The 12,317-nt window shown below is 37.8% G+C and overlaps 1 protein-coding gene across 2 annotated transcripts in view; it reads right to left on the bottom strand.

Moving 5' to 3' along the window:
• The window catches only part of wdr7 (WD repeat domain 7), a 126,267-nt gene extending 114,074 nt beyond the window's left edge, over window positions 1–12,193 (bottom strand). Inside the window, exons 1-9 of one of the 2 annotated variants that reach the window (XM_073477943.1) lie at window positions 12,070–12,193; window positions 8,874–9,045; window positions 8,659–8,765; window positions 7,925–8,003; window positions 7,357–7,531; window positions 6,718–6,794; window positions 6,271–6,390; window positions 6,003–6,148; window positions 5,684–5,786 (exon numbers count right to left, since the gene is read on the bottom strand). In XM_073477943.1, the coding sequence (XP_073334044.1) occupies window positions 5,684–5,786; window positions 6,003–6,148; window positions 6,271–6,390; window positions 6,718–6,794; window positions 7,357–7,531; window positions 7,925–8,003; window positions 8,659–8,765; window positions 8,874–9,032 (966 nt within the window). In that variant the 5' untranslated portion in view covers window positions 9,033–9,045; window positions 12,070–12,193. The remainder of the gene's footprint in view (window positions 1–5,683; window positions 5,787–6,002; window positions 6,149–6,270; window positions 6,391–6,717; window positions 6,795–7,356; window positions 7,532–7,924; window positions 8,004–8,658; window positions 8,766–8,873; window positions 9,046–12,069) is intronic. The other variant, XM_073477944.1, reaches the window with a different exon arrangement.
• Between the last annotated feature and the right edge of the window lie 124 nt (window positions 12,194–12,317).

Raw genomic sequence — 12,317 nt, 5'->3', positions numbered from 1 at the left:
GACATGGACTGATAAACTGCAGTCAATGTCCTGACAACTCCATGGCTTCACACCTGTCCAGGTTATAACCCAAAGGACAAATGAGGACAAATACCTTGAATTGGAGTCCTACGGGGATGTCTGAGCGATTTCTAAACAAATCTAGCCTCTTGGTTTATGAAATGCTAATTTCGGTTATTGTTCTATCAGAACACATATAACAGCCAATTTCCCAAAGACTGAGTCACGTATCTTCAACTGAATCTTTAACAAAGGGTTCATTATGAATAAGGTCATTTCCAGGAGCTGCTGGCAGGTGGAGGGTTCTAATGATCCATCGCAGTGATTATGATTGACAGGATGAAAGCTAGTGAACCTGTTGCTGTGTGAGAAAAAGATGGGCTGCTGTCACCATGGCAACTACAAAATTTAGTAACAGAAGCGGGAAATGGCTGAGGTGTCCAGTGTGTACCACAATCAGTCAGTTCAGTTCATCTGAACACTGTGGACAATCAGTACGTATGCAAAGTACCACCAAATGTTGTTGTTTTTTAAAAACACACAATAATACACGCAAGCACACACACACACAATATAAGATGTAAAAAAATAAATCCAAAATCAGTGGGCGTTATGTTTAGAGAGGCAGAGAAAGACAGTTGTTGAACAAGGTCTGATGACCACACACAGAAACACCATCTCCTCTTGTCTTATCTGTATCTTATACTATATGTGAAACACAAATATATGCAAAATATATATGTAACTATATAAGAGTTGCTTCCCTAACACTGAGCGATCATTATTTAACTATGCATAACCTGAATTCTGCTGTTGTTGACTGTTCTTTACCTGAGCCTTGTCATGGCAAGAATATTTCTCCTTTAACGCTGTCATGTTCCCGATATGCCTGGTATGCAGCATAAGCATTTATCTTTTGTGTTTCAATACAAAGGATAAAATAAATAAATGATAAGCATTAACTTTGTAGTCTGTAAAGACAAGCAACCAGACTTAATCCATGTAATGTTATTCCTGTCACTTCCTGGTGTGTATCTTGGGTTGGTCATAAACTCAGCAGGTCATAATTTAGTTAAAAAGCAGCTTGGGGACTTTGCATGCATCTTCATTAGTATGAAGACAGATGAGAAGGGTGATGGTGCTTTTGGAAAAGGAGTTTTATTTTAGTGGGAGGAGAGCATGAAATCAGGTGAACCAGAATGAGTTAAGTCTCTCAAGTCAGGCAGGAGGTATTCAAAGAGAGGAGCAAACAAAACAGACAGTTCACTTTCACTGTCATCGACTCAGCAGCTTACATTTCTATTCCAACACTTTGAAAATAAGTCTAAAGGCTAGAGTGTACATTCACACGTATAACATATGTTACATGGTCTAACTTTTCATTTTTTTGGCACTCTAACAGTTTTTCAAAATTTTTCAATTCCAGTCTCGACCCACAGTAGTTTTCAATATACTTGCCCAGTCAGATTAAATAGAACCGATTTGTTCTATTTATAGCCAGGATTCCCGCAGCATTTTAAAGAGGAGGCGCCCTTCCTCACCTGAAATAAAGGAGCACCACTGCTCACTTTGGAAGACATTATAGTTTTATAAAATTTAACATTTGGTTTTTAATTATCAAAAATGGGCAGTGTCACAGAGCACAGGCCACATATTTGATGAGTGGGGACACTGATCGATTGTCCCTGATAACGAGATGTGATAAGTCAGGATCTGTCTGATTCAGCTCAGCAAGTGATAATTTAATCGATCACAATGTTCGCAGTTACATGTAAAAGTGACAAGTATCAAGTTGAAATTAGTTTCATATTCCTATTAACCAACTAATGATGATGACTGATGATATCATCAATGCCATTATTTTTGTCATTTGCGTTACAGATTTATGTGTAATGGATGGACCTGATATGAATTTTTTTCCCTTTTTTTTAAATAAGCAAAAGAGCGGGACAGATGTAGGTGCCTTATTTGTAAAATTTAGGTGATGTTTGTATCATTATTTGATTTCTACTTGTTGTTTCATACTAAATGATAAATGCCATTCAAACTTTCAATTTCCATTTTTGTACTATGATATTTTTCCAAAGTATGAAATTAAAGCAATAAATGGCAAGCGGACAAATTCTCTCTGAACCACTATGATTTACACATTTTGGACATTTTTGAACGCAAGCCCTGCAGATATTAGTTAATCAACCTGGCATAATGTTAAATATGCAAACACAAATTAGACCTAAAAAGACCTGCTCTTTTATTTTGAATTCAACCATTCATTTTTTTCTGAAATACACCAACTTAGAACGATGGTTTAAAAAGGATAAAATAAAACAACATGACTGACTTCACCTTCCTGTTTTATACTATAGTGCAGGTGAATGTGAGCCACTGAGTGGATGTCAGTGATTTCACTGCTGTTCTCACAGTTCGCTCCTCTCATCATTGGTCATTACTCTCTGGCTGAGCTGCAAAGTAACAATTCATACAAACCCATATAGATTGTAACCCTTTCTTGAAACAAAAAAACTATTTCAAATTTTCAAAAAAAAGAAAAAGTAATTTAAAACCTACCTGACGTAAAAAGGACCATACCACTGTTTTTTTTTAAGTGTTCAGTTCTGTTAAAACAGAGCTTGAATCTTGCTGAAAACAGATAATCAATCACAGTCAACATTGTTACATAGTTGTCTTACACTAGATTAGATGATTGAAATAATTATTAACAGTGATTAGATGATTAATCAATCACTTGGACTGGCAAAATTCTGATAATTTCACTTTTTTATATCATTGTTAACTAAATATCTTTGGATTTTACACTGTACATCGAACAAAACAAGACATCTGAATACATGTGCTTGGGCTTTAGGAAGGTTACAACTTATCATAGTTATCATATTTTCCGGTCAAAATTCTGGGTGCATTCAAGGATGCTTTGACATCTGGCGGCTGAACAGCAACTGTTTATAACACCCACCGGCTAAATTCACGTGATCCTTAATACAACGTTCTTTTTTTACTTTCTCTTCTGGGCAGGTATACTATAATACTGGATATTCAGCAGTAATATAGAGAAAAACCATTTTGTAGTCAATGGTTTACGATATGCTCAACCACTGGTATGGTCCTTTAAAATAGTATATGCTCTACTTTACTTTCATTTGATGTTGCAGAAAATCTAACGTTAACCATTTTGCAGACCCACATGTGAACATTTGTCTCGATTTGGTTTAAGACACGCAAAATGGCATGAGTTTGAAATTCACAGGATTATTATATATCATATTTCAACTAAAGGCTACTATATAATGGTGCTGTTCTTAACACTGTAATTGTTCCCATTTTAGCTTTTGCAGCTCAGCCAAGAGGGTGAACCTTCTTCTTCCTGCCTTCGGTTTTCAGTATGCATTTTCTGGGGCTTACTGGCGCCTCTATAGGCCGGTGGCGGTATAGCAGCTCTGCGGTGTAGAGCTTCAAGTCGCACCCGCTGGCAGGGAGGCACATCACCTCCACAACCACCTCCTCCCCCTCACCTCCTTCTCCTTCCTTCTGAGAGGAGTGGGGAGGTTAAGGGAGGGAGAGGGCATGGCAGCATCAGAGGACAGAACAATAAAAGAAACAAAAAATAACAAAATGCACAGACAACAAATAAATACCTACAAGACAATAAATTATAAATACACATATAACAACAATATATTGAAGGTCCAAAATGAAATCATAATTAAACAGAACAAAAAAACGCCAAGGGTCAGGCTCACACACATGGATTAGACGCAACCATTCACCATCCAATTTAAAAGCTAAAGGTGCTGATGATCTAGTTTAGTAAGTAATAGTGGTAGTAAAACATGTTAGGCTTGTAGATTTCATTCTCATGATTAAATTCTAAAATAAAAGCCGCTGTTTAAATAATGGCAGAGCTTCATTTAATAGCCACACAATAATAATCACACAAAGGCTGGATGCTTATGAATTACCTGCTCTGTAATGGCTCACTAGGTAAATTCAGTATCATGTATAATTGCATATTTCCACAGCTCTGACTCTAACAAAACTTCAACAGTCGTGTCATACTCACCATTTAATTTCACATGATTAGTAAATAAATCCAGAACTTGGTTTACAAAAGAAACTATTTTATTCAATCGCTTTAGTTTCCATAAGTGAAACTTAAAAGTCCAGTGTGTAGGATTTAAGTGCCATCTAGCGATGAGGTTGCAGATTGCAACCAACCAAACACTGCTCGTCTCAGCCTCCCCGGCGTGGCCACCAGAAAATGGAGAAAAAAACTAACTTGCAGAGGACCCGCTCACTCTGTAGATACATGTTTACAAAGGTGTTTTTGGATGCAAGGGGTCATGCTGCTTCCCAGCATTCGACGATTAATAGCAGTGCCACTAGACGTTGCACCTGTTTGGTTGAATGCTGTCACTCATGGGCGGTGTGCTCCCTGATTTGTAAACAGGAACAACATGGTGGCTCTTTTGGAAAGACTTTTATATTACAAAAATAGTTTTACTGAAATGTGTTTAGCTCGACAACAGTTAGTTCAAAAACTTTTCGGTTTCCTGGGTTTCCTGAGGCAGACAATTGCACTAGACCTCAACCCAGGTGATTATACACTAATGAAAACATAATCAAGAATATCATATTCCATTTATATAGGTCCCCCTAAATCCTACACACCTTTAATTTTCCTCAGACGTTTAAAATTAAAACCCTACCAGGAATCAAGGCTATTCTAAACTATTTTCTTTTCTTTTTTCCACCATGTTGTGTCTCCAGTTCAGTTCCATCTCTGCTACTTCATGGTGAGCTGTACTTTAATTCAAAATATGTGTACTTTCTATAAAAGGTGTGGAATGTAAAACACTAAGTTTCTCTGAGATAATGGAAGTTTAAGAAGCACACTTTTACTTCACTACTCATTTCTTTTAACTTATAAAATGTCTAGATCTAATCCATGTGCCTGAGCCCTGATGTTCCTAAAGCAAATCAAACACCATCACTACATATAAAACACAGTTAGACTGCCGACACACCACCACGGGAAAACTACACAAAGCTAGCTGTACAGATGTAGCCATTTATGTCCCACGTTTACTGCTTACTGCAGTGCAGCAATTTACAGGATCATATTAGCTAGCATCATGTTAACTGAATTATTTAAGCCATGTTTGAACAACAGGGCCCTCATCAAGTATCATTATATCTGTGGAAACAGATACCTCAAACAGCTAAATGATTAGAAACAGCATATGACTATCGATGAAGGGAAATGTGGGTTTTAAACGCACTGAAGGGAGATCTAAAGTAAGTAGGTAAACTATATATCCATAATAAGAAATGTCTAAAAAAAACAAAACTCTGCAACATGATATAAATGTGTCTGGTGTGCAGCAGGAGTGTACAATAAACAGCTCTCTGAGCTGTCCCATGCATTCCAAGCAACAACCTGTTTGAATAGATTTGATATATAATTTGCCAGGCACAAAAATTACAAAATTTTCGTTTCTTTTATAAAACAAAACAAAAAAATACATTGGTCATGTGTCAGGTGGAAGTGTAAATCAAATGCTTGGAACTTTCTGTAAATTAGTTCCAGCTTCCAGTCTCTCCACTGAGTATCAAATCGTAATGTACATTTATAATAAAACGACAGAGTGAAGTTCGGTGGACTGACCTGTTTGTCTGAGTGGCTTGCAATGGTGTAGACCAGCGGAGGGATCGAGCCTTCTTTGGTTTTCCCAACATCACTGCGGAAATGTTCACTAGCACGCAAACAGCTGCAGAATACAGATACGTACCATGTTTAAATGTACAGTGTTTGTGTAGCATATTTTACACACAGTCACAAAAACCATTGAAGGCCTTTTAATGTCTCTGCTTGTACAGCTCCTAAGACTTGAGCGTGAGATGAGTCTGTGCTCTTCTTCTGTGGTGCCCACACCATCAGATGATACTGAGCAGTGATACAAGTGAAGGGGGAGCAGTGAGTTTACCTGGCAGGCAGCTTGTAGATGTAACTGTAGCCGTCTTCGGTCCAGATGATGACCTTGTCTGCAGCGATGAACTCTCCTCCAGTCCAGACCTGGTCGTTGTCACTGGGCACCGAGCAGAGCAGCGAGTAGTCACCTGCATCAAAAACCTGACGGAGATACACATATTTAATAATTTAGCTGTCGGCTCGGGCTAAAATTTCAGGTGAATGCAGTACTTTACTCCAGTGCTTAGTGCATTGTATTACTCAGTGGTAATGCAGGTTCTTACCCTCCAGTACTTGGAGCAGACAACCAGCAGGCTGCTCTGAGTGAAGGTACAGAAGGAAATACTCTGACAGCCCTGACAGTAGACAGGTTTGGACTCTTCTTCAAACACAGGGTCCAGGTCCTGAAAACACACCACCACACACACAAATTAGAGCCTGAGCTGATACAGATATACTGATATTTGAGATTGAAGAAATAGACAATGATGTATCAGCTAGTATTTGTTGTGATTCTATTACTAATACTCCAATACTATTGGGGTATTTTTAATGTATGGTCACATATAATTCTAAGCTACATATTAAAATGATTCATTATAGACATAGCAATACTGTAAAGGCCTGTGTTCACTTCACCTTGTGTTTACAAAACATTTCCAGCAGTAAACACAGGTCAGAGGCAAGACAGATGTATTTTTTAATAAAATAGCATCTGTACGGCGGTGTACCTGCATCTTGCTGACCTCAGCTGTGATGATCCAGACTTTCAAAATCCCTGTCACTGACACTGCCACCACTGTGTCCTCTATACACAGACAGACAGACAGACAGACAGACAGACAGACACCAAGTCAAATGTTAATTCCTCATAGTTAATCATACAAACCTTCTTATATTAATATGTTTACATTGGATGTGACAGCATGCCAATATGTGTGTTCACATCAATCTAAAAGTAGTATTCATAGATTCCCTATCCTGGATCACATTCCAGTTCGATTAACCGCTTTCTGCATTTACAAAAGGGAATTTAACTGCCAACAGTGCTAGGTCAGAACTATATAGAAATATAAAGACCAGGTTCCATCTCCATCTTTTCTCGTTCCTCTGCTCTCAGGCTGTCGTGGATGTATAAAGAGCTGTCACAATGTGAACTTTCACATTATATTATTTTCTCTGTATGTGAAAGTTCACACTATATAATTTTCTCTGTTAAGGTGCAGCTCACATAAAAACATTTACCATGAAAAATCACAGACAAAGCTGCTTCAAACTGAATTAAAATCATCCGCACCTTATATTAAAGTCAGCCAATCTCACCCAGAAAAACAAATCTCATCTGTTTGATCTCCACCTGTGTCTCTCACCTTGTGTTCGATGGGATCGGATGATGCTCATGGAGCTGATCCAGTCAGGGGAGATCTTGGAGACCAACGAGTACAGGACCTCCAGGCTGGTGGCGTCCACCACAAGGATTTCTGGGTAATGGCCATTACAAAGCAGACGTCCCTCCCTCTGAGTGCCGATGGTGAATTGATAGAACTGGAGGACCACAGAGGAGCAGAGATCACAATCGAATGACCACAATCTGAACACAAAACAACATTTTCATGCCTTCCAACAGGTCAGAGGGCAAAACACCTCCCTCTCCTGGTTTTCTTTAAATAAGAAAAATCTGCAGGATGTGTGAAAAAAGTAAAAGTGATTGTATACATGTAGTGAATGAAAAGATTATTTGTGTTAAAAATAGATAGTGAGGGCAGCAGAGTGGTGAGTATGACCTGTACATATAATAATTGTAAACCAATGAAATTGTGTTTTTCACACATCCTCTATTAGCCACCAGCTTTAAACTGTTTGTGCTTAAGTGACACTAAGCCACTATTTAAGTACCAAGTTTTATTGGTGAAATCTGGGCATGCGAGTGTGTCTCACCTGTATACCAGTGTGGGCACAGGCCAGCTTGGTGAACTCAATACAGCGTCCATCATTCACATCCCACAAACACATCTCTCTGGAAACACAAAGCAAAGTTTGTAATGTCTGTATTTAGGGCTGTAACTAATGATTATTTTTATTATCAAATAATCCGACAATTATTTTCACAGTTAATCGATTAATAATGTTGTCTATAAACGTCGAAAATTGTCACAATTTCTCAGAGCCCAAAGGGACTTCTTCAAATTACTTATTTTATCCAACCAACAGTCTAAAACCCAGATACTCTTCATTAACTGTCATACATGACAAAGAAAAGTAGAAAATCCTCACATTTAAGAAGCTGGAACCAACAAAAATCTTTCCTTAAAAAATGACTGAAACAAATACTGGAATATAAAAATCATCACAACTCTATATTCTGATAATCTGGTAGCCTAAACTATAATATCATATTCTCCAATCCAATATCAGGATTCTAGTGATCAAACAATAATGAAATCAGTGTTTAAAGTTGCATTACTAGTCTTAAACATGTGATCTGGTTCTGTTGGCCACAGAAATTAGGCTATTTTGCAACACAATCAGATCATCATGATAATAATAAATAAGAAACGATCTATGAGATGTTGGTGTTAAAAATCCATCTTAAGTCATTCTGTTATGCCATCTTAGAGCAAGCCATCATCTCCTGAGAGATGTGTGTTACAGGCATGTAACAATGTACTCACCCACTCTCTGATGCACTGACGATGTACTGTTTGTCACTGCTTGCACTGGCTTTAGACAGACAGGTGATGGAGGCTGTATGACCAAACAACATGGCCCTGGGACAAATCTGAGGAGAGAAGAACAGGGGGTATTTATGTAATGAAGGGGAGCAGAGGAAATAAGAGTATCAAATGCACACACAACCATTTAATATCACCACCACTGTCATCAGTACCTCCAGCTCAGGTGTCATGTCCCAGAGGCAGATCTGTCCATCATGGCAGCCAGTGATGATGGTGCTGAAGTCGTCCATCACCAGCAGACTGCTGATACAGTGGGTGGGAGCTGTGCGGCCCCACAGCACTATGGGCAGAACCAAGCTGTTCCCTGACATTATGCTGATGTGTCTGGAGGAAGACGGCAACAGTTAAAGAGACGGACAAAATGAAAGAGACAGAGAGAGAGAAAAAGATGAGGCACTGTTCCAAGGTCTAGCAGTACAGACACCATTGTAATAAAGGGCTCAGCAAATGTTGAATTTTTACATTCTTTAAATGTGTGAATTCATTGTTTGTCATCACATTTTCAGATATGCTTAATATTATGATATCAAAATATATCAGAATGTCGTAGAAACTTCTAGAAAACCAATTGAAAACCTTTTATAGATAAAATAACCAGATCACAATGTCTGTGAATTCAATACCTTCATCACATTGACCTAAAAATCCTACAATTTCAATATTGCCATAAAGCAGAACTTTTATAAGGCATCAGCTTTTGGCTGCCGAAACTGAAGATATGGTTGCGTGTTTCAGTCACCTTATATTTTGAGTAATTAAGATACTATGCAGCTATACATCAGCATAATAATTAAAATAATACATAAAAAGAATGTTTAAAAGCTTTAGTACAGTAACCAAACAAAGTTCTTTGTACTTTGGGTTTTATCTTTATTTAAAGGAATTTAAACCTCAATTGTTATCAGGTAACATGTCAACCATCAATTCCTAGTATACAAAACACAAGTAGTGCAACTCTTTGCATGGTCTTCACAGATCCGTCAAAAATGAATTCTGCAAGTCACTGGTTGCTTGTTCATCTGTTCTCTCCCTTTCAATATAAAGGTTGTTCAGATGACACCAACATCAGCTTCTCCTTTTTGTTTCACGTTCCAGGTTGTCTGTTTTCTTGGGCGTTTTTTTGTCAGTTGAATAAATTTGCACATTGGTCTGTGATGTTGCAGGGTTGGTCAAACTTTCACCCCACAATGAAACAACTTAATTTACATACATCATTTCAATTTTACTGTTATCGTTAAATCTCATTTAAACTTCATCTAAAAACCCACCACCTGCTGTTATTGTTGAAAGGTGCAGTCAAAACACTTGGTCAGTCAAAATGTGCTTCATTAGTGTAATGTGCTGCTAATTTAAAATTAACTGACTAGCAAAGGTAAAGAGCCTCATCAAAAATCTAACCCCTTACCCTCAAAAAAGAAAGCCAGGGTACCGAAAGAACAAGAAAATACAAGTCTCAGAGAGTCAATGGCCAAAAAGTTGTGAGGAAGCAGCACGTATGAGAGGTAAAGCTGAATGGCAATGGTGAGGAAATACAGAATAGAAAATAAAACTTTAGTTTGCTTAACTAACGTCAGCATGTTAGGCTTTCAGCCCGCTGGTATTACAAATGCTTGCAATTCAGATCAGGCTCTATCAGAAACTGAGCGAGAGCCGAGTTTCCTCACGCAGAGCAGTTCCACTGAGGGAGAGACAAGTAAGCCTGTATTATTATTGTTATCATCATTTCAGCTGACAACCATATAGTATAGTATTTTAGTTTTAATTTGACCAATACTTTGATTAATGTAGGCCTAAATATGAATTTGATAAATGAAGAGTAAACTTATTGGTTCAACTATGATTTGATCTTGATGATCATGATTTATTGCCTTGCAGTCAGTTTTTAAACTTAACTTTTCTCTTTTCACTCATTCATTGGAGGGCATTTTTTCTGTCCTTGTTTTGTGTTAAGTTAGAAAGAGGAATATACTTGTAACTGTCATAGTCTAGTTTCAAAGAAATACTTGTGTTTTGTTTTGTGTGCTTTATAATAATATTGGGTATATGTATGCAAAACATGGTGTGGATGGGTTTATAACAGTGGATTTGGAGACGGTTGTTAGAGACTCCATCTGTGTCACTACAACGGTAATGACCAAGAACTTGTCCATACTGATACTAGAACTAAGGGTGGGTGGTGGTGGTGCTGGAGTGGGTGTGGATGAGGGGCCCAGTTGGAAAATTTTGTCCTCTTGTATATAATTCCTTAAGGAGTGTGTAAACAGTATTAGAATTGACAATCTTCTCACAGAAGGCATTATATTGCCCAATCACACTAACTGGGGTTGGGACTACAGCACTTATATTCAGTTTCAAGTTATTTTTTACTAATTAATTAAAAATAGTATATGATGTTGCAGCACCCTATCTGCAGTATCTGTCATGTTTGTTTCTCCTTAAATGTTAGTATTGCTCTTTATCCAGTTTATTGCTTTTATTTGAATTATTTATTTCATTTGACTTTTACTGCACCAGTTTGTATGAAAGGTTTTTGATTGATTGATTGATATATATAGGGTTGCTCAATGTACAGACAGGGTAGAAGTTGCAAATTACAATTCCTTGTTTATATATATATATATATATATACACACATATACACATATATATATACACATATACACACACACACACACATATATATATAATTTTCCACCAAGACCAGTGGTTTAAGTTATAGCCATGATACTAAACACATACGTTAGCATGCTAATGCGCTAACGTGTAGCATGCTGACAAATTATCAAGTGTGCAGACAGTAAACATGCTGAATTATAACATTCACATTATTCTCTGTATACACAATCATTTGCACTGGGATCAGTATATTAACGTATATGTCATGTCATGTCATGTCATAAACAAAAATACATCGTCAATGAGTCACGAATCACCTTCCTGTCACGATGACAGGCACAGAGACAACACTGACCCTTTGACTGAAATAGCTAAACAACACACAGTACATACTTTGAGATGAAAACACCTTTTTGTGTGTGTTTCATTTGAGTGTTTAACCGTAGGGTTAACGTTACATTCAGGTTTTCAGGCTGCGCAGCAACGTTTAGGTCGTAAAGGGGGATACCTTTAATTCACAGTCAGTTTCAGCATATTTACTCACACCTTGGAGGAAGCTAGCAATTTATAATTCTGCCTATAGTTTAATTTATAACTACTTGTCAGTGATGATCAGATGTTAACGTTAGAGGACAGATTAGCTAGGCAGTGATCCATGAAGTGCTAACGCTAAACTGCACCTGCAATTAGCAACAAGGCTAACGAAGCCAAAACATATGTATGTATACGTACCAGAAAAAAGAGTCCTACTGGAACATTTCCTTCTAATTGAAGGCTTATCAACGAACGGTTTCCCCCGTGGAAACTAAACACAGAAATAGTCCTCCTTTGCGGCTTGTTTTTAGCTGCTCGTCACACTGACAAACCGATCTGTTCGGTCAGCTGATCACGCGACCACTAAGGGCCGCATCCGGTCTAATCTTTTCAAAGTAAAAAAGATGCAGTATTCATTTTTCCAAGCCTGAGCCCACAAGAGATTG

This window comes from Pagrus major, chromosome 12 (assembly GCF_040436345.1).
Source record: "Pagrus major chromosome 12, Pma_NU_1.0".
Lineage (NCBI taxonomy): Eukaryota > Metazoa > Chordata > Actinopteri > Spariformes > Sparidae > Pagrus > Pagrus major.
This window is presented reverse-complemented; position numbering and strand designations above follow the sequence as displayed.